A 26930-nucleotide genomic window follows, 5' to 3' on the forward strand; every position below is an offset into this window, starting at 1 on the left:
CTTGATACACCATGTTAGGTGTCTGACTTTCTCATCACTTCCAGAGCACTAGTCTGAACACATTAGTATGCCTTCATTGTGGTAAGATCTCAATACTGTGAGGTCATACAGTATTGAGCCTGAAGGCTTTGGAAGCCCTCAGGTATGATTACCATGAATTTCACGTTAGAAACAGTTAGCTAATATCCATCCTTTATATTGTTACTGTTGGTGGCTTTCAGTTTAGATTTTTTAGTACCCAAAGGTTGCCCAGAGGTTGGCTTGCTTAAAATTTTAGGTTGGATGTGGGATGTGCGAACTTACCTCCAAAATCATAGGGATCCTGAGCAGAGTTCTTTCTCCCATCTCACCTGCTCCTGAATTTGAGCCACACTGGTGGGGGATATTTGGAAATTCACAGACACATGAGGACTTCTTCTAATGCAGACTCAGAACTTCAGATGTGGTTCACATGCATTAGATTTAACATCCTTTCTAAAATTGTGACTTTTTTTCCATTTAATAGCTTGTTATTAAAAACCTGTAATTCCATTTTACTCAGTATGGTTTATGCAGTGGGGAATGTGTGCAGTCTCCGGTCGCTGTTCAATCTATGTGACTACTTTGAATCTGAATAAATTGTTTAAAAAATTAATTAGCAAAATTATTCCCTTTGGTTTCAAATTCATCGTACTCAGTTATATTGTCATATCTGTTTTAGATAGTTTATCAGCTATTTGCGATTCCCCCCCAGAAAGGTTTTTGAACTCTGGAAACAGCTTAAAGTCTTTTAAGTTTTCAGAGCCTACTTGGCTGTATTAAAAAACGTGAAATGTGCATTCCCTCCTCTGGCTTGTACTGCATATTAAATAAACAACGATAGTTAAGAGTGTGGTCTTGGGACTCCCCTGGTGGCGCAGTGGTTAAGAATCTGCCTGCCGATGCAGGGGACACGGGTTCGAGCCCTGGTCTAGGAAGACCCCACATGCCGTGGAGCAACTAAGCCCGTGCGCCACAACTACTGAGCCTGCATTCTAGAACCCACGAGACACAGCTACTGAGCCCGCGTGCCACAACTACTGAAGCCCCGTGCTCCGCAACAAGAGAAGCCACCTCAATGAGAAGCCCACACACCACAACAAAGAATAGCCCTGGCTTGCTGCAACTAGAGAAAGCCTGCGTGCGGCAACAAAGACCCAACACAGCCAAAAAGAAATAAATAAATTTATTATTTTTTTAAAAAGAGTGTAGTCTTGAAGAAATTCAGCGTTGGTTACTCTTCTGTCACATGCAGAGAACCAGAATAGCAAAGTTTGCATCAAAACTGTCTGTGCAGACTACTTACCAGTCTTTTACGTGAATAAACTGTTGAAAAAAGTTTTTTCTTATATTTCAGGAATTTATCTGAATTCCTGAATGGAATTCAGGAAATCCTGGATGGAGCCTGTCCATGTTTAGACAAACTTCTAAAATTCTCTATCTGCCAGGTTGGGTTCTAGGGGTTACCTGTACCATGTACAACAAGTTAGTTCCCCTGTTTTTGGTTGCTAGAAGTTTTAGGCTTGTTGAATTTGCCCTGAATGCAGCAGGTTTAAAAGCCCCTGCTTTTTTTTTTTTTTTTAAACATTATTAAGATCTAATTTATTTTAAGTATTAGTAAGGTCTAATTTATTTTTATTTCAGTCCCCTCAAACTTCAAAACTGTTTCTTTCTCCTTGATTTCTGGCTCTCTTCTCTGCTTATAGAATGTCTGCTGCTTGTGCCGTAGGTGTCTTCCACTGCTCCCCATCCCCTTTCTTTCTCTTCTCTCCTCCTTTACTTTTGATTCATGCATACTTCTTGGCTCTCAGACCGAGTGATTTAGTTTATAATCATTTCTCTCCAAAAAGAATACTGCTTTCCTTCTGCTTTGTGAATTGGCTAGTCAAAGCATCTCGTGATAACCTTTTGGTTGGCTGTCTGTGTATTTTCCTTGATGGTTGTTGATACATTGCTTCATTTGTGCCAAAGGAAATAACTTGGCAGTTCTTACTTTTTTGGTACCAGAGCACTGTTCTACATGACTTGTTTTCAAAAAGACCTTACTGGAAAAGAAATAGCCTTTAAAAATAATTGTGGCCAGGGAGTAATGGGCACTGCTGTGTTCTTCATGAAAATATCCTATTAGTCAAATGGCATTTTGTGGCAGAATGAACACCCCAGGGCTTCCCTGGTGGCGCAGTGGTTGAGAGTCCGCCTGCCAATGCAGGGGATACGGGTTCGTGCCCCGGTCCGGGAGGATCCCACGTGCCGTGGAGCGGCAGCCATGGCCGCTGAGCCTGCGCTTCTGGAGCCTGTGCTCCGCAACGGGAGAGGCCACAACAGTGAGAGGCCCGCGTACCACAAAAAAAAAAAAAAAAAAAGAACACCCCAAAGCAGATGCATATCCTGTGAGATTTGTAAACTCCCACTCTAGACATCCACAACACATTGTGGGAATATCAAATGCATATAATATAATAAACTGTAGTTCACATTTATTAAAAAATTAATTTTAAAATAATTGTGGATGGACTCATGGAGCTGCAAGAGCTTTAAGCAGTCATTTCCCTTTGCAGAGCAGCACTTTTTGAAAAAGGCACTAATTCTGATAGATATAATTGAGATAAATGGTACTTCAAACAGAGCTGTGCCCAAGTCTTTCAGGGAGTCTTCTACAATTGGGCAGGACAAATCACTTGATATCTCTTGTTTTAAGACTTTACTTTTAATTTTCAACTTTACTTTAGCTCTCTTTTCATGGGAATGGAGGGTGGATCACCAAAATTTAAAGAAAAAAAAAAAGAAAGAAAGAAACACAAGTATATGAAGTCATTCCTTTGAGAAAAAATTGCTCTTCCTGTCTTATATTAGCTTCAGCCAAGGAAATGAGGCCCATATGTTAGCAGTATATTTGAGAACTCCTACTTCTATGAAAGAGTGCTTTGTTAATGTAAATATTTGTAAAATTGTAATAAAACCAGATATGTAGGTAGAAATTTAAAAATAAAAGCAAAACCTAGCTTATGGTAATTTCCCATAGCATATCACATATTAAAATATGGCATACCTTATTCTGGCCACCCTTATTTCACTGGCTGTCTTCTGCTCTATAAAGGAAAAAAGAGGGCTTAGTCCTAGAGCAATATATTTCATCAGTTTGTCATCACTTAAGGTAGGGTTTCTCCTTACTAAGATTCCGCTATATCTGAGTATGAGGTAATTTGCAGGGCTGAGATATACTTACTGTAAGCCTAGTTTGGGAACTATTGGTTTATATTTGATGAGTTTTATAAAAATGCCATCATACCTAGTGAATCAGAATCTGGGAAAGTGGGGCTCTTGAATTTGTATTTTTAACCAGCTCTCCAGGTGATTTTCTTTTTTTTTAAGGGCCAGATCAGGAAATAGGAATTACTCCTAAGCAACAATAAAAATTATATATTATACTGCAGTATAAAATTCACTTAAAAGATTGACAGATTAATTTTTATATCAAAATAAATAATTTATTATGAACTAACATATATCTAAGCATTCTTAAATATGAGACTTTTACTTTGACCTATTATGGGCTATGCGTACAGATTCCTCAGGATGTATGAATTTACTCTCCTGCCTATTCAGATGCTTAGGTAGATATGTTTAAGAAACAGTATTATTAAGACATTGAATTATTAGGGCAAAGGAAGGAAATACTACCTTTCAAATCAGTGCTGAGGCAACGTGGAGAAAGGGGAAAACGTAGAAGAACTGAGTAAAAGAAAAGGCAGAGACAAAACAGCAAGTAATTGGGAGATTCATTCAAGCTTTGTTTTTTCATCTATAAGCACATAGATATTTGCTGATTAGTAAGTGGCAGTTTGTGCCCATCATAATGCAAGTGTGAATTTAGAGGAGGTGGAAGATGTAGCAGTCATTTCCTTTTGCATATAACACCTTGGGTAATAACATTGTTATAGGTGGAAGTGGTGTTCCTATGGCATGTAATTCATATTGTCCTAAAGTTGAATACTTTCGTTTGAAATTTTAGTGTATTTGATTTGTGTATGCAGAGAACAATGAGTAGTTTGAAAAACCATTCTTGTAAATATAGTTGTCTTTCACTAGTCTAAAAATACATGGTAATTTAGAAAATTTTAAAAGGAATTTGTGAAAAATATCTGAAATATAAAATAGGTAATCTGGATTCTTTTCCTACTACATGATCATTCATAGTAGTGAAACCGGTACTTATTGAATTGATAAGAATAAAGCAGTTGTTTATCTTGTTCCTGGCATTGATTTTATTTGTTTTTAATTTGGTTTTTAAAATATTAACTTACCTGGAGAATATTTTATTTTTCGGTAACATAGAATATTTGAGTATTAATGGAATTTTGTTCTTTCTTAGGTCATGTTTACTGGTGAAAATATTCCTGTTCATCCTCATGTTTATAGCAATGGTCATATCTGTTTATCCATTCTAACAGAAGACTGGTCCCCAGCGCTCTCAGTCCAATCAGTTTGTCTTAGCATTATTAGCATGCTTTCCAGCTGCAAAGAAAAGGTAGGACTTTTCAGAATTATTCCAGGTATAGTTCTTCTTTTAGTTTGGGTAGAGAAGCTATTTTAATATATAATTTATTTGAAGAAGAGACTTAATGCTTTCTATTATGAAGTTATAGGGAACGTTTTAGTAATAGATTGGCAAATAATTTGATAATAGAAGTCAGACATTGTTTCATATTTCTTAAACAGGAAATTTCTGCAGATGTTCTTAAATAATCTGAATTTTATTTCTGTAAGCATGCACAGGGCAAAAGTGTACAAGAAATTATTGTTTCTAGATTTCACAGTGGAAAGACCCAGGAATAAGCATTATGGCTCCCTTCTCCCCTCTGCTGGCTTCCACCCTATCAGTCTCTTTTAGGGGATTTCCCAGGAACCAGAGCTCTCCTATCATAAAGCCTAGGTTGAAGGAGGACTAGATTACCAGTAGAATTTTCAGGACTTTTCCTCTTATTCTCCTTTACTAATCTACAGATTCTGTGTCTGATGGAGAAAGGGAGGAAAAGACCAGAAAGAAAAACCATGTGAGTTAAATTTAGAATACCCTTTTAAAGTATCTAAATCCTCTCTGTGTTTCTGGCCCTCTTGTCATTCCTGCTTGAGGGTTAGTGTCTTGTCATTCCTGCTTGAGAGGTTTTAAAGCATCTCTTCTCCATGGGGGTTTCCTTTTGTATTCTCTTTAAAGGAAAAACCGAATTTACCTTAGAGATTAGGGAGCTGTGGGGTTATTCATTTATTTTAGCAGATTTTTTTTCTTCTCCAAATTCAACTGTCATTTTTATTAAATTAATATTTAGAAAACATTTAGATAGTATTTCATTTTTAAATGGTAGGTTATCTAGATTTTGAAACACTCTAAGCCACTTGTTTGCAAAGTAAGTTTCTTGGAGTGTTAGTTCCATAAGAGGTTTCTTGGTGTTAGGTTTAAAAGAAAATTTTTTTGTTCAAATAAGAATGGGAAATAATGGGTTAAATTGTATATGTATTTTTTAACTGTAGCATAAGAGCCCTTAATATGCAATGTTATGTACAAGAGGAAGAATGAAACTTCTGGCAGTTAAACTGTGATACACCATTAGTTGAAAGACATGTATCCCCATTTAGGAATATTAAGAAAAAAATGTACATCTTAGAATAGATGAAATAGAGTACATGTTATCTAACGTTAGTATCACCTGTTAACTTGAGTTTCCTCCCTGTTGTTAGCTTTTCTGAGCTGCATTTTAGGCCACACTTGTGCTTTTGTTAATCCCAAAGGCTTGGAAACAAGTTTCATTCATTTATTGCTTCCATGTTTTCTCCTCTATCTCCACCTCCACCGCACATACAGGCTCTGAACCTGCAGGTGTGGCACAGAGCAGTTTCCAATCAAGGGGCTTCTCTTAATGTCTATAGAAAGATGAGGCAGTAACTCTAGGGTTTAATAAGAGAAGTTAAGATTAACACGAGTGGTGTCTGCGCATAGCCCTTACATGTGCCTTTTGATTACTAGCTTTGTTTACATTTAAAGGTAATGATTTCCTGTTAAAAGCTAGAAAATTATTACGTTCTCTAACTCCTTCATCCTTTTCTAACCCTCATCTTTCCCCTCACATTCTAGTTGTCGCTGTTAGTGTTTCTTGCGTAGTTGGTATAAGACTAATCATTCCATTTAAATTATTGATAAACTATATTATATAATATAAATGTAATTATAATTTATTCAACCAAAACGATAACCTAGAAGTCAGAATTCTGGCAGCATTAGTTTTGTGGAAAATGATAAAATTCAGACATTATTAAGTACCTGCTATGTGCTGTTGTTACTGTGCTAAGTACTAGATTACTAAGAAGAAGAGGAAACGTGTTTTGGCACTGAGGGGAATCTAGCACCAAATAGGCTTTAAAAAGTCTTTTAAATATTCGCCGAAAGCTGTTCTATTAAAACAGGTGAATTTTATTCTGTGGTGGACATGGTTCCGTGAGTTTCACTTTCCGTTGTATTCAGAGAGTAGTCAACTCCCTGAATACAAATTTTAATTTAACTGTAGGCATTTTTTAGTCATAACTCTTTCGTTCCAGTTTCTTTTTTCACAAAAAGAAACTTGTTTTTTGAAGATTGGGTTCTGATAAATAGATGAGTTTATTGTTTGTTACAGTAGTAGCAGTTTATTCCACATGAACACAGGTTATGACTTTACAGGACAAACAATAGCAGATCATCTATTCTTTAAAGTAGACATATAATTTCATGATAATTTTTCAGGAATTTTCTCTAACTGTATAAACAGGGTAATCTTGGTATAGTTGTTTAGTGTCTTATGTTCTTCTCTTCCTTTCTGTTAAATGACTGTTATTATTATCTCGTAAGAGTTAGATCATAGTTATGTACATGAATTTTAGGAAGTGCCAAGTGGACTGTCAGTTTTCCTTCCTGCTACCTAGGTAGTCCTGTTCACCATTGCTATTTGGTTGGACCTATCATATTATCTACTAACCTGCCCTCAGTGACGTTAATACAAATTTGACATGTTTCCAAATCTTTGTAGAGAGGCACATATTTCTTGTGTCTGATCAACATCCAACAGTTTTCAAGAAAATTCTTTCATAACCTGTCTTCAGTGTTGTTAGTTGTAGTTACAGCTATTTCTGATGTAACTCCTTGCAGAGCTGCCGTATGCTTCTAATATTGTTCTAGTCAGGGCGTATGTATTGCAGAAATGCTAATGTGTCTTTTCCCCCCTTTGCCTCTTACATACATTTTGGAAACCGAATCCTTTGGTCTCTCCTTGATGATACTTGTTTACAGGAAAACAATAATCCCTTGTAGAGGATTATAAGTTGCTAGGGTTTCTCAGACAAACCTAGTTAGGTAGAGTTTTGATTAGCTCACAAAAGTAATTATTAAATTATTTCTAGGGAGATAAGATAAATGAAACCAAAATTCTTTACAACCTAATGCTGCCACTTTAGGTTGATAGTCATTGTCTAGTAATCCCATTGGAACCTAACCCAAACCACATATGCACACCTTTTTTTTTTTCTTTAACAAGTTCAGTGTCAAGAGGTTACATTGCCTGGAATATATTATTTTTTCAGTTATGACATCTGCATTTATTTTGTTTCTTATGCATTCTGTAATATTTTTGCTAGAGCTTTTATTAAAACTATCTCCCCCTCATGTTTTCCTGTTTTACAACTTCTTATCTATTTAAATTCTTTTTGGTTTCAGAGACGACCACCAGATAATTCTTTTTATGTTCGAACATGTAACAAGAATCCAAAGAAAACAAAATGGTGGTATCATGGTAAGCAGTTTTATTTTAGAATGATAACTTCTCAGTATTTTGATTTGAAAGATTATATATATGCTTGCTTGGGAAAAAGAGAGATTATATAACTGATGTCGTACTTTTGTAATATGGAGATGAATCTTTAAAATAGTTTAAGATATTTTATGGATAAGTTAGACTAGATTTTTAATGGGGCACATAAAATCATGGCCATCATACAAGTAAAATCTAAAATCGCTTTAACATTCTGCTCTACCATTGTATTGCAGAACAGAAGTCCTTAATAATATTAAGTCAAATCAGAACTAGCCTATTGGGAAACCTGTTACTTGATATAGAAGTTATGACGCCTTGTGTACTCATTTAGTTATGGTACTGTTGTTAGGGTGGAGGATCACATTGTTAGAGATGGCCCGTTAACTTAAAGAAAGCTCTTCCTATTCTAATAGTTATTCCTGAAAACATTTGAGGTTCTACTGATTGTAGCTTTATGAATACATTATGTTTAATAATTTAATTTCTATTGTTTCTGTTGGGTAATGGTAGCTTAATAATTGAAGGCTGCTAGCATCTTTTCTAAGCTGACTACTGCTTCCTCAAAGAGGTATTTGAAATTAGGAACAGAAGGTTTACATTCATGAGAAACCATAAAATTATTTATAAAAATTATTTTTGAAGTATTATAAAAATGTATATTCTTTACAAATTATTGGTTCAATGTAATTCAGTAGAATGATAGAGTGGGTGCTTTTAAGGTTTGGAAGAAAGATGAGAAGAGCAGTTTGAATTTTGAATTAAAGGATAATGAAGGAGGATATGTCTACCAAACACCAAAAGATAATAATGCAAGAATAGACATTGAAATAGAATTACTCTTTTCGGGCTTCCCTGGTGGCGCAGTGGTTAAGAATCCACTTGCCAACGCAGGAGACATGGGTTCAGGCCCTGGTCCGGGAAGATCCCACATGCCGCAGAGCAGTGAAGCCCATATGCCACAACTACTGAGCCCACATGCCACAACTACTGAAGCCAGCGTGCCTAGAGCCCATGGTCCGCAACAAGAGAAGCCACCTCAGTGAGAAGCCCGCGCACCGCCTCAAAGAGTAGCCCTTGCTCGCCACAAGTAGAGGAAGCCTATGCGCAGCAACAAAGACCCAATGCAGCCAAAAATAAACGAATAAATTAATTAATTAGAATTACTCTTTTCTAGGCCTTTCTGTATGTTAGATTTGAATATGTGATAAATAGTGTGTCACAAATAAATGAGAAGGAAAAATTATTTAGTAGTAAGTAATCCTTTTAACCTCATATAGAAAATATTTCTTTGGATTGAATTAATAAGCATTTAAAAAATACAACAATAGAAAAAGTATGTTTTAAAAAGTTAGGTATCAACTCTGGAGGAAGGAAGAAAGAATTTCTGAACTTAAAAGGAATCACAAATTAAACATTTAGATATATGAAAATTTAAATCTCATATAAAAGCATGGAGGGCTTCCCTGGTGGCACAGTGGTTAAGAATCCGCCTGCCATTGCAGGGGATATGGGTTCAAGCCCTGGTCTGGAAGATCCCACATGCCGTGGAGCAGCTAAGCCCGTGCACCACAACTACTGAGCCTGTGCTCTAGAGCCTGTGTGCCAAAACTACTGAAGCCCGCACGGCTAGACCCCGTGTTCTGGAACAAGAGAAGCCACCACAGTGAGAAGCCCGTGCACCGCAACGAAGAGTAGTCCCTGCTCGCTGCAACTAGAGAAAGCCCGCGTGCAGCAACAAAGACCCAACGCAGCCAAAACTAAATAAATAAAATAAATAAATTAAAAGAAAAAAAGCACGGAAAAACCTCAAATCACAGTCGATATAAAGTTAAAAAAATAAAATTGTGAAAGACGTAGCTTGATTAAAAATAAAGACCATTTATAATAGTTGCTTAAGAATAAATTAATTACAAACGTGGGCAAAAAAGTTCAACACAGTAAAATAATGACAGATTTAATATTCTGAAACTTATTGAATTGGCAGAGTTTTATAAAATGAATGCAGTGTTGGAGGAGGAGAATAAAGGGTAGACTAAAACAGTGTTTTCAGGGGACATCCCCCGTGGTCCAGTGGTTAAGGTTCCGTGCTTCTACTGCAGGGGACACGGGTTCGACCTCTGGTCAGGGAACTAAGATCTCTGCATGCCCCATGGCAAAAAACAAAACAAAACAAAAGACAAAAAACTGTTTTCATATTTGCTGGTGGTATAGCAAATTAGTGTAATCCTTTAAGGAAACAGCAGTTCAGCAGTATTTAGCAGTTCAGCGATATTTAACAAGCTTGAAGTTCAAGACTGAACCTTTTGTCTCAGTTACTAAACTTCTGAGAATCCATCCTTGGAAAATCATCTTTAATACAAAATTGTTTGATGCATGAAATGTTCCACGGAGCGTTATTTATGATAGGCACTCTATTCCTTATCCTCTGTTGTTTCCATGTGTGCTATTTGCCTGGAAGGACTCCTTCCACTCTTCTTGGGAACTCTTTCACCAAAGCCTTGTTGATTACTCCCTCCTTTAAGGAATCTGATCAACTTTATTACTGTACCAGAATGCTGGTTTTGTTTCACTTTTTAAGATATCCCCAATAATTCTGATATAGCTGGTCACTTGATAACTACTGTTTCAGGGATTCTTAAATATAAAAGGACAGGTTTCCCATGGGAATTCTTTCTGAATACTGAAGGTCCACTAAAACTAAACAAGATCCTACTTGAATTAATTGGCCATTTCCTTCAGTTTACATTTCTGGCTTCTCATTCTTGCACATCGTCTTGCCTTTTAGGACTAAATACTAAGCTGTCTCTTCGCTCTGTGCCTTTACAAAGAACCTTTTCAAAAAGAAAAAACATTCCTTGAGTGTCACAGTCCCCTTTACCTTTGCATAATAAGTTCTTAAATTCATCAAAAATTAAGATTAGTCAAGCAAGAATGTTGACAGATACAACTAAATCAAACATTTTTTAAAATGTCAAAGTTGCCAAGATAGTAGTCATTCTATTTCAGACCCAACCTCACTAATAATAGAAAAATTCCCCAATTGTCTTTTCCACAGTGTTTTTAAACCACTTTTAAGTCTTTTTGTTAAACTTGAGAAGAAATTGTCTTAGAGTGATGGAATTTTTTAAATATGTATTTTTTTTTTAATAACATCCTACAGCTTGGCTTGGCTTGTTATTCTTTTTAAATTTATTTATTTATGGCTGTGTTGGGTCTTCGTTTCTGTGCGAGGGCTTTCTCTAGTTGTGGCAAGCGGGGGCCACCCTTCGTCATGGTGCGCGGGCCTCTCACTATCGCAGCCTCTCTTGTTGTGGAGCACAGGCTCCAGACGCACAGGCTCAGTAGTTGTGGCTCACGGGCCTAGTTGCTCTGCGGCATGTGGGATCCTCCCAGACCAGGGCTCGAACCCACGTCCCCTGCATTGGCAGGCAGACCCTCAACCACTGCGCCACCAGGGAAGCCCCTAAAATATGTATATTTTGAAAGTACAGTTCTCTTTGCCACTCTATCCCACCCCATTGTTAGTATATTCCCATTTTTCCCTTCCTTAGGGAAATTTCCGTAGGGAAATTTCGAAAAGATAATCATCTCTTAAGCCCTCTAATGCTGCCTTGTGTAGTCAAAAAGACTTATCAGAAGGCCTTTACTTAAGAATACTTCCAGAATTTCTTACTGCTTGCTTTTTTTAAAAAATATTTATTTACTTATTTATTTTTATTTTTGGCTATGTCGGGTCTTAGTTTCGGCGCGCGGGATCTTCATTGCATCACGTGGGCTTCTCTCCATTTGTGGTGTGTGGGCTTAGTTGCCCCACGGCATGTGGGATCTTAGTTCCCCAACCAGAGATCAAACCTGCGTCCCCTGCATTGGAAGGTGGATTTTTAACCACTGGACCACCAGGGAAGTCCCTTATTGCCTGCTTTTGAATAAGAAAACTTGCATAGTAAAACTGGAAATATAAAAATTCTTTAAAATAAAATATACTTCATAGTAGAAGTTATTTTTCATAGTTAATGGCTTTTATCTATTGCTTGTGAAAGCCATACTTTTATAACTAAAGTAGAAGTCTTTTAACAGTTTAAAGGTGGATCATCTCCCAAGTTAGCCAAGAAGTACTAAGAAAAGAGGCTTTTCAAACTAAATTAACCTCTTACATAATGTAAAATAGTACAGGGTTTGTATAGGAATTCATTTTCCCAGTAAACAGATTAAAAGTATGCCCCTCAATACAAATTAGCCGTTTTAAAAAGGCACCTGATTGTAATTCAACTGAATCATGACTATCCTTTTCTAGTTTCCTGTCCCAGGTACAGATAAATTTTTTTTGTTTACAGATAATCCTGTTTAAAACCTCCTCAGTTCATTGCCTTACAGTGACCGTTCTTATCTCACTGTGTTTTTGGCTCCTGGTTGAATCCTATATGCCCGAATCATTCCTCTCCTGCATTCTCCCTTAAATGGAAGGTTTTGCTCCATGAGTGAGTGTCATACGAAATCAAAGAAGGGTAGTTAGTGTTCGTTATACTTTGAGATGATGGAGCACCCGCTCTGTCATACAGATGGCTGGGTACTGGGACTCTTCCTTTACCTTTACAAAGCTAAAGCATTGCAGCTGTGTAGTGTATATTGTCTTCTCCTTTATACATTTCACAATAACAGTTATAAACAATATCAAAAATAGCCCACCTTGGTGTTATAGTTGAATTTGGAAAATCTTACCAAAAAAGGTAATCATACTCATTTAAGCAGAAGCACATTAGCTTTGTTTTGGAACTTTTGAAGTTTCAGCTTATGTTTTTCTGCTTAGCTCCTTTAGTTCCAGAAGATCTTCATTGATTATGTTCTCCTTATAACTAATGCCAGTTACCAAGAAATACAGACTCTGGTTATTTTCTTACCATCATCTAATTCTGAAAGGATTACAAGATCAGAGTAGCATCCTGATGTGACCTGCAATGCTAAACAAAAAGATCAGAGACTGAACAAAGACTTGCTTGGAGTTGGAAGAACTCACTGAAACACTTAACATTTCAGTTTCTAGAAACCAAGCGGAATTGTAGGCCTCATGTCAAGCTCCACAGCCCCTCTGTGTGGTGCTGACGGACATACTTGGGTCAGCATGGGTCAGAGTGTTTGTCAGGTGTAATCAAAGAGGCAAGAGAGGTTTTGGTTCAGATAGTGAGTGACATCTGTGTACCTCAGAGGGGGCTTCCAGGATGTAGGATGGAGGCATTATTAATGAAGAACAACAAATCTGAAATTGAGTTGATCTGGTTTTAGAAGAGAAGGACTCAGCTGACACACCAAAATTGAGCTGCCAGATACCACTGCTGGATTCTTGAAAGAAAGCCTCTCTGAGCATAAATTTGTGATCTTCCACATTATTAGTATACCTTGAAAATTAGGCCAGCCATGCTACCCCACTGTTACTGTCTTTGTACACATCACACCGTATATTGCATTTCTTTTGAGATTCTTCTCTAGAACGCAATAACTTGTTAAAGTGTAAAAAGTCATTGGCATGTGAATACATAGTCCTTGTTGTTAATTACTTGAAGTTGACTATCAACCTGTTGTCCAGAGCTCTCTTATAGTTTCTGTTCACTAAGGAATTAAGGTCATTCCTGCACTGGAATGCAGATATTCTGTGTTGCTGATTAAGGTGGGGGTCCCTATGCTTTGAAAATCAGTTGAGCTGAGAATAGGGTTAAAGTCAAGAGGCCTAACCAAAATAGGTATTTGAATAAGACAGCTCATCTCAGCATACAAAAGGCTGAAGAATTCACCAATGATCCAGGTATAGAATCTTCCTTAGAAAACAGATCTGTACCCAGTTCAGTGCACAAATTAATGCTTGAACTTCAGAGTTCTGTATCGTAAAACACGTAATTGTTCTTTAAAAAGGTGAAAAGTATCTTTTTATGAGATCACAAGAATACTTCAGTGAGATAGCCAGCTAGAGTCCATTCATGATACCCATCAGTTTCCTGGGATCAATATTAAACGTATATGACTTAGTTTCATAAATGGTTGCTTTTCACAGTTGGGAGTACAGATCTGTGGTTCCTGAAGCAGTTTCCTTAAGGTGATAGATAATTGAACAATATAGTTTAAGACGGCTGCTGAGTATGGGCTGCAGAAAAACTAGGCTTATAAGAACTAAATTGGCATAATGTTTCAATACTATGTCCAGTAGACTGATGAGATGGTAATTTGGGGAGGAGTAGAGCAATATTTTTTATAAAACTATACACTGCATTCTGGTTCCATTCAGCTGGAACATTTCCTTGTAGGAAAATGAGGAGATAGGAACCCAAAATTGTCTCAGACTAGTATTAACCAACTCCTTTTCTCCCTGCCTAATAACTGTCCATAGGTTTACCTATGTTAGTTTTGAACCTTTTTATTTGTACTACCTTTTAGGGTTACAAAACCACTTTCTAAATTCCTGAGTCCAGACTTTCACTCTAGTCTAAGTCTTTGCCCTTTGTTTCCTGCGGGATAACAACTCTATTGTCTACTGTGTAATCTTTCTTGAATCAGTTTATCGAAAGAAAACTTCTAATTCCCAAACTGTTGAGACACAAACTTAACTGTAAAGATTTATTTTTGTGTTTCTTGGAGGTAGCATCCCTATCTACTGACCTCTTACTATGTTCCGTTTCTTCTAGTCTTCTTTCCCTGGGAATATCCAGGGAGATGGTTTCCAATAGAATGTGATGGTTTTTATACTTTGGGGAAAATTGAACGACCACCTTCTAATATAGTTCTCTCATTCACATTTCCCAGAAGCCCAGTGAAGTTAGCCATGGTAGGTGTCACCTCTTTGGAACTGGTATTTTATGTATTATATTTGAGGGTATAATTTTAGTAGGTTCTTCTGTAGTTCCAGAAAAAATTTAAGTGGTTTATTATGAGATTTTTTTTTTCAGGCCATAATTTTGCCACAAATACTTTAGCCAAGAGGTTAAACATATTGTGTTCTTTCACCACCTTTTATAGACCTGTATTTGTCTTGATCCAAGATAGATTTACTCTACCAACTTTTTTTTTTGGAAGCCAGTCCTAGTATCCAATAATCCTTTTCATATTGCTGGGAAACTATGTTCCTCCTGTTAACAAACGAGTGTTTTGCTTCTTAGTGATTCCCATCTTATTTAGGGAAAAGGTAGACATGGGTTTGGCTCATAACCTGTCTTCATACTGAACTTTTACTCATAGATTCCTTATTACATATAGGCATCATGGATATGTAATGTTGTAGTCCCTTTGGGTCCAGCTGTCAGAAATAATTGAAATCCATCTTCAGAACTTATTTAATAAGCTTATTTCTCCAAAGATAGAGCAAAGCAAGTAGTATCGTGTTAGTTCTAAACTTCTTTTAACATCTGACCCAAGATGGGGATGGGGGTTGGGATTGGGAGAATGGCTTCTCATAGATCTCCTAATCATTTTGGTGTCTGGTAGCACATTCATACAACAGCCTACTATACTGAAAAACTTTCAGAGTTAACAATCTGATAAAGATACATTTATGGTTCCACCTATCATAGACGATATGTCTTTGGAGATAAAAGCTATCTAGTTAGCTAGATAACTTTATGTTTAAGTTGGATTTTATCTGTCACTTTTCTTATTGTAAACATTGTTATGTGGTACGTTACTAAACTTCATCCCCAGTAGTTTGACATACTATACTAGGTAGAGTTTAGTGCCATCTTTTAGCTTAGAGATTTAAATGTTTTAGTATTAATTTCAAGAGACCCTAGTGTTACAAAATACTCGATTGGAGAAGTGATGTTTTAAGGAACCTCCTCATACTCTTAAGCTTATTCTGATCCATGACAAATATATCCTCTTTATTCCAAGATCCACAGTCATTTAAGAAAGAGATACTTTAATGTGACAGTTAGAGGCTGTAAACTATCTACTTGTTCTCTTCTTAAAGATGTTCTTATTTATTTATTTATTTAAAGGATTCTAATGATTTAGATACAGTTTAGTCTGTTTCACCCTTTAGATTACCCTTAACGTATAGAATCATAGAATGTTTCACTAATTTGCCCAGCATAGAAATCAGATTTACTGCTTTTTAGCTCTCATTGAGTCTTTATGAATGAGAATTTTATTAGCAATATATCAATCCTAACATGGGATGGTTTGTGTAAAATATTTTGGCCAGTTGTTTAGAATTTTCTCCTTGAGAGTTTTCTCAACTTTTGGGTAGTTGCCACTAGTCTTACTTCTTTCTAGAGATTCTTTCTGAAGAATAACCAGTCCTCAAAATCCTTCAAATAGGTTTTGTGAAGTAAATTTTGTAAAATAAGTCATCAACTCCCCAGAATTTATATGTGTTACATAAATGTGTTGAGGCTATCAGAAGGTGTTACTGTACCTGTGGGATTGTTTTTTTTTAAATGACCTCCTTTGCGTGTGTATGTATACTTGCTGAAAAATTTATTTTCTGAAGAGAAATTAATAACATTTACGACTGATTGATTTAGAGATTGTAGCTCATATGTGAAGTTCCTTCTTTCAGTGACGTAACTTGTATTATTCTGTGTTAAGTAGCATAACAGTGTTGGTCAGGAGTTTACTTCCTGTCTCATTACAGTTTTAAATTGTTGCCCGTAAAAGAATTCTCTTATGATTGGTAAATCATGAATATGTGCTAACATATATCAGTTTATTATTTGAGATAGAACTAACATACTGATGATAATATCATTTAAGATTTGTGTAAACTACCATTTCCCTGAAAGAATACAGCTTGATTTGCTTGTCACTATATACTCTATACTCGAACACAAAATGGACTTTTTTATTTGCAGGGATTGGGGGAGACAAGTCAGAAATGTAAACCATGTTCTTCTTGCTACTTGAAATTATTTCTGTATTAGACTAACTTGCAGATTTTACTTATGCATGCTTGACTATTTTAATTATCTTTTTTCTCCTTTTCTTAAAGATGATACTTGTTGATGCCACTGTTATCATCCTCCTAGCAGAAGATAGTCCTACTGAGAAAATGAGCACTTTGATCATTCAGTCTTTGAACTTTAACCTTTGACTGGAAGTGACCTATAGGCAATGAAGACTACTTCCTTTTACTGCATTTTTACTCGTGTGCATTCTGGGCGCATGTTGATCGCTGGTTCAGTCCAGGCAACTGACATGCTTTTATTAGTCATACAGTATTAATGCAGGTGTCAGGAAATGTCAAATATAATTCCATTTTTTATTTTTATTTTTTTAAGCTTTTGGAAAAGTTCCAGGTCCTCATGTATTGTGCAATAACAATGACTTCCTTGGCGGTTTTGGGACGTTCATTGCCGGCAATGGACGTTGTAACAGGAAAAATTTTCATTAACTCCTGCCACCCAATGATTAATGCATGATAGGGCCTATGAAATGAACTTATCATTATCAGTTAGAGTGGGATTATAAATAAAGTGAGGGATCCAACATTACTTTGAAAGTCACCCCAACTGCTTATATTTGGATTCTATGCACTGTGAACCTAAGGTTAACAGCATGAATTAACATGCGTCTTTAAAGGACTGTAATGAAAGATCATTGCGTATTTATTGAATTGTTTATATCTGCTGTCAAATTGTTTTGACATGGATAGTTTTCAAGTGACATTGGCAGAGAGGTACAATATGTTATCCCTATGGTGAAAATGAATTCATTTGTTGTATATAGTTCCTCAGTCTCTGAAGTAAAGGTGTGAGTAATATAGGGTATGAATGGTTTAATCAGGGCTTTATTTTGGAAGTAAGAAAAATGGCAGTGACGAGTAAACTGCTGCAGTCCATGAGTTGGGCTTGTCGTTTGTACGTTAACAGTTTTCCCCAGCAGATGACACTCTGCTACTTCCCGCTAGCCGTCAGCATGAGCCCTGCTGCCTCGACACTATTTCATTTATTTGTGTTTGGAAAATCCATAAACATTTTTGTTTGCAGTTTTGTTTCTTTTGTTATGTTAAGTCAAGTTTGAATGTTACAGTACTTTAATTGAAAAACTTTTGTCAAGTTTTTTCTTGTAAATTTTCTTTACTTGTAAGTATCATCTTGTCCTTCAATCCTGTACCCTAAAATAAGAAATACATTTTTGACAGAGGCTTAATGTTTTAACAAAAGAGTGTGGACATTTTTATTTTAAAATTTAGGCAGAAGTACACTATAGAATGGTATGTTTGCTTATTTGTTTCACACAACCATACAGTTTTGTTCTGGAGGGATTTGTTTTGTTTTGCTTTGTTTTGTTGTTATTTAAGACTGCTTACAGCTAGATAACATTTTTCTATAGAAAAAAAAAATTGTTTGAAAGGTCCAACTCTCAGTACCATGTAAGTTAAAGATACTGCAACTAGGTTCTCTTTTTAAAAAGCAATTAATGTATTTTATAAATTACCTTTTCACATATGCAAAATCTGTTTCTACTACAATGTTATTTTTACTAATGCCTATTGTTGCACTCTTTTTGACATATCCTGCAGTGAATATAATGGATCAATTTGGGCTTAAAAGTGAAAGCCAGTTGGCTAAAAGGTTTGAAATATGTACCCCAGCAAAACCATCCAATCAATAATTGGCAAAGAATATTTTAAAAATTGTTTTTAATCTCTGTATAGATGACATTTTGTAGCTTTGTACATGTTGTTAATTAAGGGCATATAATTTTACACTCTAAAAGTATAATTGTTGAACTCAGGGGTGGGTAGACTTCTAAAATATGTCTGCTGTAGAAATAACTTGAAAAAAAAGTTTAAACTATGGCCAGCCACCAAATTGTGGACACCGTTTATACTGCTGGTTAGCAACTACCAGTGTTTAAACTTAAAAAGCATTTTTGTTCTTGACTAGAGATGTACACAAATTCTCACAGTAGTCTCTATCAGTCTTATTAGTTGGCCGATTTAACCAAGACAAAAAAATGTTTTTTGGAATGCTTTGAACTACTCTTAGTTTTTAACTGCTTTTTAATATGAAAATTGCAGCTGTAAATTATGTATTTTTCATATTTTACGTAACTGCTCTAAACTACTGATTCACTTGATCATTCTCTGGGGTGGGGTGAGGGTCTCTCTCCATACTGCTGGTCCTCTTACTAAAATCCTTTTATAAAGAAATGACCTGTGACATTTATTCACCAAAGGAATTAATATACCAGGTCAAAGGTTAACAATGCTATCGTATAGATAAATAGGTCATATATAGCCTCAATTGAGTTTTTTTAATACAAATAATAGTATTTTAACATACCTCTCTCTCTACATAGAGATACCGTACAATAAATTAAAATGACACAGAGGAAAGCAAAGGAAAACCAAATAATTTTGGTACATTTTATGGTTTAAGGAGAAGAAGATAGGATAAAATATCCTGAAATATAGACCATTCAAAATTTGCAATCTGGTAACACCTTATGCGTTACTTCCTTGAATTTAGGAATCATTGAAAACTCCTGTGCACTTAGATTTAATTAAGTTAATTTTAAATATAAGTTACATTATTAAAAGCATAAGATGTTTACCTGAGTCATTGCTCAAGAGAGGGCAATTAACGGCTTTGTAATAATAAAAAGAATATTTCTCTGTATTGCGTTGTTGAATGTCAGCCAGAATAACTAAGAAAATGTACATAGGAACATGGTACTTCCCTCTTCCCTGCATTCCCTCTATGAGGCACTATCTGCTGCATAGGTCTACAGAATTATACCTTCAGATTTAGGACAATACGTACTCTCTTCTTTTTTATTTATTTATTTATTTATTTTAAGGCCATTCTGGTTTGCCAAATTCTGTTACGGCAGTAGTACATTCAGTTCCTTATTTTGCATGTTTAGATCATGAACTTGGTGCCCTTTCCAAAAAAAAAAAAAAAAGAAAAAGAAAAAAATTATGTCAAGTAGGTAATTAATGCCATAGATTTTAAAGAGAGAAACGGTTTTCAGTTTTTTAAGATAAATTTTTAAAAATAAATTTTATGGCTGTTCTCTTAAGGAATTTAATATTCATCTCTAAAGGACTTACTTGTAATGTACAAATTCCTCCTTTTTAGCTAGCAGGGAAATAAGGCTTTTTTTAAAAACCCAGAAGAAAATGCTAAAAATAGCTTTTATATAGAGTTCATCTGGAGAAAGATCTTAATACTTATTGTTTTGACTAGGTATATAAATATTTCGTATAAAGTAACTAGAATAGTTTACTACTTTTTCCCTTCAGAAATTTTAACTATATGCAAAAATATATATCATTAGATTCCTGTGGTGGATAATCATTTCTTCAGATTCTAAAACAGGTATCTAGCGACTGCTTAATTGTTCCCAGATTGCATCAAAGATGAATTGAAATGAGTAATGATATGAAAATGGTATGTAACCACATATTACTTGTTTCTGGTAATCAACTCTTATTTTTTAAAAAGCCTATATTGTTTTTGAGAATTGAGGTATTTAAAAACTTGTTAAAGCTTCTTCCTAAAAATAGAAGAGAAGAGCAGGTACTGTGTGTTTAAGAAAAATTTTTTTTAAATAAAGAATTCAGTGTCACTAGTTCTAAGCCTTTATGGTTACTGCTGCCTACATTTCTCAATCTCACTTTTATTTCGTTTTTTGTACATATTTTAGCTGAATGCTTAAGATTTGTGATTGTGTACATAAGTTTATTTTCAAAAAGAGCTGAGGCTTGACCATATGAGTCTTTTCTGAGGATTCATTGTTATCAAAATCAGCTACTGCACTATTCTGTTATGCTAATGCCTTTGCATGATTCAGATCTGTGAACAAGGTATCTTTTCATCTGCACCTCCTGGCCCTAATCCTCTTTACAGTCTTTATTTTTATTCCGCCTTTATTCTTCTTCCTTCCTGCCTCCTCACAGATACCAGTGATCAGTCTTCAGTGTCCCTCTGACCTCTCAGATTTTCTCCCCTCTTCCCTCCCTTCTTTCCTTCCTTCCCTTTCCTCTCCCTTTCCCTTTCTTGAGGTTAGGAAATCTAGAGAAGGAGGATTATTAAAATTATATCAGAAAAAAATTTTAATAAAAAGATTCTATCCTACAAATAAAATAATTTCTGATACCTAATCTTAGTCCATCAGTAGATGGCTAAATTTGTTGAATAATTGACTACTTGATAAATAAGCTGTTGTTAGCTGTAACTTAGTTCTTAAATAGTGATATTGAGGGAATTTCATTTACTTTTTGGATGTGACTCTCTCAAAGCCTAATTATTGCCCAAATGAATTCAATTACTTATTTTGGTGAAAGTGTTTTTCCATTTAAGTTTCTAAACCATTTTGAGACTTGGAGCTATGTTTTAAAAATAATAATTTGTGGGAGACTTTTACTTTCTCAGCATAAATTAAAGACAGATTTATATACATCATTATCATTAGAGGCCCGTGGAATCTAAACATGTACTTCAAACTCAGATCTCTGTCCTTCAAGTTGAAATTCTGGTTCTGACTATGGTCCTGATAATTGAGGTGTTTATTGTGACTTTAATTCTCAAATGTTAGCATTGGGACCTATGGTTGGGGATGAATCTCCAAAATTATTACATGAATATCTTTCTTATGAAAAGTTTGTTGTTAATAAAACTGTGATATCTGAAGCCATTTTGAATATGTGGAAGGAATGTCTGAATAGAAGCCAGTACAGTACGTCTTCACAAACCTAAAGAACTTGAGTTTTGCAAGTTGAGCGCAGTTGATTGGGAAAGGAGAAATAGTTCTTGTTCTATTTCTTGGCACGTACACCATCAGGGTTTTGAGAAAAGTTTGCTCCCACAGTAATTCTCAGCTGTTTTCTTAAAGGCAAAAGCACGGTTTCAAAACTCACTGGGCTGTGGCTTGTTAGATGTGACTTCACTTGTCAGATTTCCTGACGCATCAAATTACTGAATAATCTTGCCTCTCTAATTAAAAACCTGAAACAGGAGGAATAAAGAACTTGGTAGATTGTGTCAGATAACCCTGGAAATGCAGGTCTCTTCATAGTTAATCACAGATTGTTTACATAATGCAAACTGATTGTCAGGCTCCAGGAACATAGTTATTTGAATAGATTATTAGGTCAGTTATCTAGTAGCCAAGAATTAGGTGCATGTTCAAGTCATAATGGATATGTTATTTTTAGTTGGTACCATTTTTCTCTGAATATTCAGAAATATAGATTGTGCATTTTATTAATAGGAATGGAAGCTCATGCTTGAAGATTTGCATAGGGCGGATGTATGTATTTTATAAAATCAAGTTGTACAATATGTAAAGCTACTGCTTTTTAAATAGAATATAAATGTTGACAGATAAATATATTATATATTTTTAAATACATGTATCGAACTTTTGTTAGTTGAATACAAACTACATTGTGTGCTTTATGGAATTCAGTAACTTTTAATAATAAAGCAGTTGTCATTGATTTCTTTTTCTGTAGACTTCAATGCTAAATTGGATAGATATTAAACCTTTTTGTAGTTTATGATAATGTGAAAATTTATATAATAGTTCCTCTTTATAAAAGACTGTGATCTTGAAAGGATTATGGAAATAGTAACATGTTCATTTCCAAAATGAATACAACAGAATGAAGATAGTCACTGAAGCCACTTGGTTTTTTATTTAAAGATGATCTTAGCTTAGTAGTGTAACCTAGTGTATTTTAGTGGTTCTTCATGCTTTAACTGAGTCCTGATAAAAGACTGGGCATTTTCAGAAAAGATGGAATTGAGACTGGAGCACTTGCTCAGAGTTACCATGACTCTGATGCTCCTGAGCTTCAAGTTGTACGATTCATGAGGACATGCTTTTCCCAAGTATACAAACAGATCAACTAGCTTACATAAATGACTGACTCCTGAAGCTATGAGAAGAGAGAAGGAGGTAAGCAGAAGGGCATATCTCCACATCTCAGTTATTCCTGGCAGGAAGAGATTCAGTATGTCCTGCTGCTATTTTTAAGTTTTCTTTTCACAGGGGATCTACTTACCCAGGAGCGCTGTACTCCTCACTGGGGCAGCTGTACTACCGTAAAGCTCTCTTAGCCCAACAAGCTGTTTCTGCAAGCCCTAAACAACTAGATTAGTAGCTGGTTAGATAGATGCGGGGTTCATCTTTCTTTGTACTTTGATGGCACTCTCTCCTTTCATTATAATCCTTAAAATAATTTCTACCTCCGACAGAAGGTATAACTTTTCTTCACTGGTTTAAGCTACTGTGGGTAAGTGGTTTTGTTGAAACCCTCCCTATATTCCACAGTACTTTACATACTAACGTAACACATGGCAAAATTAAACATGAACTGAATAAAAGGGTCAAATAAGGAAAGCTGAAATAAGGAAGTAAGGTGGAGAATATCTTCTCATACGTGTAGTTGATCAAGGACCTAATGTGGGTAGATATATATCATCAGGCAAGACCCTAATGTGGTTGGCTATATCCTGCAGAAAAGGCAACTTAACGTGAAAAATTTCTTATCTCCACTCTCAGCCCCCCAAATGCCTCTTTCTTTTATCTTTTTTTTTTTTTTTTTTTTTTTTTTTTTTTGCGGTACGCGGGCCTCTCACTGTTGTGGCCTCTCCCGATGCGGAGCACAGGCTCCAGACGCACAGGTTCAGCGGCCATGGCTCACGGGCCCAGCCGCTCCGCGGCATGTGGGATCTTCCCGGACCGGGGCACAAACCCGTGTCCCCTGCATCGGCAGGCAGACTCTCAACCACTGCGCCACCAGGGAAGCCCTCTTTTATCTTTCATATGGTGGGTTTTTTTTAACTTTTTTTTATTGGGGTATAGTTGCTTTACAGTGTTGTGCTAGCTCCTGCTGTACAGCGAAGTAAACCAGCCATATGCATACACATATCCCGTCCCACCCAGGTCACCACAGAGCACCGAGTAGAGTTCCCCATGCCATTACAGCAGGTCCACTAGTTATGTTTCATACCCAGCGCCGCATATATGTCAATCCCAATCTCGCAATTCATCCCACCCCCTCTTCCCCCGCTGGTGTCCACACGTTTGTTCTCTACATCTATGTCTATTTCTGCTTTGCAAATAGGTTTATCCGTACCATTTTTCTAGATTCCACATATATGCGTTAATGTACGATATTTGTTTTTCTCTTTCTGGCTTACTTCACTCTGTATGACAGTCTCTAGGTCCATCCACGTCTGTACAAATGACCCAATTTCGTTCCCTTTTATGGCTGAGTAATATTCCATTGTGTGTATGTATGTATGTATGTGTGTGTGTGTGTGTGTGTGTGTGTGTGTGTGTATGCCACATCTTCTTTATCCATTCCTCTGTTGATGGACATTTGGGTTGCTTCCATGACCTGGCTATTGTAAATAGTGCTGCAGTGAACATTGGGGTGCATGTATCTTTCTGAATTATGGTTTTCTCAGGGTATATGCCCAGTAGTGGGATTGCTGGGTTATATGGTAGTTCAGTTTTTAGATTTTTAAGGAACCTCCATACTGTTCTCCATAGTGGCTGTATCAATTTACATTCCCACCAACAGTGCAAGAGGGTTCCCTTTTCTCCACACCCTCTCCAGCGTTTATTATTTATAGATTTTTTGATGATGGCCATTCTGACTGGTGTGAGGTGATACCTCGTTGTAGTTCTGATCTGCCTTTCTCTGATAATTAGTGATGTTGAGCATCTTTTCATGTGCTTCTTGGCCATTCATATGTCTTTTTCTGTTATAGTTAATTGCATTCCTATCCAACTTAGTTATCAAAATGAAGAATCTAACACTATTTACTAGTCCTCTCAGACATTTTTCCGTCCTGTTGAGCCTACGTTCAAACCATCTCTGGAATTTCTTCCCCTTTTCTCCAGTCCCCTTGTCATTATGACATCACTGCCTGGTCCCGATGTTCCGAGGCTGCTCTTCAGCCCTCCACATACCTTGTTCCGTAAGCAACAGTGCCACAAGACCACCTGTACTTTGCTGATGTTCTCCGCTGTTCCTAGAATGTTCATTTTCTGCTTTTCTACCTGCAAGGTCCAGTTCAGATGTAGTTATAAAGTTACCGTCTTTGTCCTTCCCTCTTTACCCCCTACCAGTCTTCTATCTGGAACTCTTTACACTGGGATAATGTCTCAGTTGTGTTTGTGTATCCAGCATGTGGCACACAGTACATAAGCTTTTTTTTTTTAATATTTATTTATTTATTTGGGTGTGTTGGGTCTTAGTTGCCACATAAGCTTTTAATAAATGTTAGTTGAATTAACCTGATTGTGCTTGTATTTCTATCCTAGCTTTTTCAAGAAACTTAGGCACTAGCAATTTTGAAACATAACATCTAAACCAAACCACCATCTGTGTGAAATGTTATAGCAAGACACCCTACCCTTCCTGTCCCAGAGAATTTGAAAAAAATTGCTTTAAAGTAAGTCATTTGTCATCCTTAATAGGTTTTGCTTTCTTTTATAAAATGCTTTATCTCTGAGGGAAATTGCTTGAATGTATTCACAAATTAAGAATATAATTGTTTTAAACTAAATATATCTAAGGGACTCTGAGATCAATAAAGGTAAACCTGACACTAAGGTTAAAAATGGACATTAAGCAAATACTTAGTGATGACCTCTCCTATACCAAGAAGGATGGCAGATGAGAGGAAGCATATATCTTCCAAAGGCCTATGATAAGGGCGATAAGAAATAGATAATACAACAGTGACGATCCTGAAGGGGTACAGATAAGTGGCAGTTTCTGATAATCAGAGGAACATGTTGTTTGCAAAAACCGTTGTCATGACTTGAAAAATACAAACTTTGTGGATGGGTTCTAGGCAAGCACAAAGGTGACAAAGTACTTTCAAAGCTCTAGGACAAGACTTGTATGAAGGTCAGCCCAGAGGATGAGGTGTCTGGTTCAGAGACTGGGGGAGCAGAAGTCAAAGGCCAAAGGATAGAGGGCTTTACGAGTCAGGGTAAGATTGAAATGGATTTTTCAAAGTTTCCACTAAACAAAGAGATGAGCCTGGCACTCAGAGATGCCTCTGTTCTCAGGGCATTTGTCAGTCGGGAGGGAATTAGGAAACTGAGCCATTGTGTGGGCGATATCACAGGGAAGTTTGCCCAGAAAACAAAGCCCAGGGTATGCCCCAAATGAGTCTGAGTCACTATACCAACATCCTACCCATCAAAACTAACTTAAAGAGGGCGGGCCCGGTTTCCTGGGAGCCCAGCTGGCCGGGCTAGTCCTCCAGCAAAAAAAAAAACCTAAAAGCCACAACCCGGTAGAATTCCACTCCCAGAGTAAAGGTCACTTGAGGAAACAGCCCTGATTCAGACTTGCACCCTGGAGTGGTTTGGGGAATGTCAGGCTGTGGACCTAGATTAAAAAGAGGTCCGTGACCGGCCGTGTCCTCAGGAGGTGATCAGAAGCAACTGAAACTCCTCTCTGGAGAAAGCTATTCTCTTCGTAGACCTCAAATTATTCCTCCAAGGGATTTATTTCAATACAGTGATCAGTACACAAGGACTATCTGGGAAACAGGACATCGTGATAAAAAAACAGAAACAGCAGACTTAGAAAGCATTGGAGGTATGCGGTAGGGAGTGACACAGTCTGACGTGGTTTACTGCTCTGCATGCCACACTGTGTTGGGAGTTTCTCAAGAACAAGAACCTGTCTTGTTCAACTTTATACTCATTCAAATATTGAGTGCCTCCTGGGTCCCAAGGAGCTTATGATCTGGCAGGGAAGGACAGTGGTGTCATAGGGTAATGAGAGAATGCTGAGTGAGCATCACAGCAGGACCAATCACAAAGTAGATAACTAATAAGAACCTACTGGGGGCTTCCCTGGTGGCGCAGTGGTTGAGAGTCCGCCTGCCGATGCAGGGGACACGGGTTCGTGCCCCGGTCCGGGAAGATCCCACATGCCGCAGAGCAGCTGGGTCCGTGAGCCATGGCCGCTGAGCCTGCGCGTCCGGAGCCTGTGCTCTGCAACGGGAGAGGCCACAGCAGTGAGAGGCCTGCGTACCGCAAAAAAAAAAAAAAAAAAAAAACCTACTGTATAGCACAGGAACTCTACTCAATACTTTGTAACGACCT

The 26930-nt window shown here is 36.7% G+C and overlaps 1 protein-coding gene across 1 annotated transcript in view; it reads left to right on the forward strand.

Annotated features, from left to right (window-relative positions):
* Positions 1-20415, forward strand: part of UBE2W (ubiquitin conjugating enzyme E2 W) — a 74342-nt gene extending 53927 nt beyond the window's left edge. Inside the window, 3 exon segments of the mRNA XM_079902203.1 lie at positions 4391-4546; positions 7760-7835; positions 16825-20415. Coding sequence (XP_079758329.1) covers positions 4391-4546; positions 7760-7835; positions 16825-16838 — 246 coding nt within the window. The 3' untranslated portion in view covers positions 16839-20415.
* The last annotated feature ends 6515 nt before the right edge of the window (positions 20416-26930 follow it).

This window comes from Stenella coeruleoalba, assembly GCF_951394435.1.
Source record: "Stenella coeruleoalba genome assembly, chromosome: 17".
In the NCBI taxonomy this organism is placed as follows: Eukaryota; Metazoa; Chordata; class Mammalia; order Artiodactyla; family Delphinidae; genus Stenella; species Stenella coeruleoalba.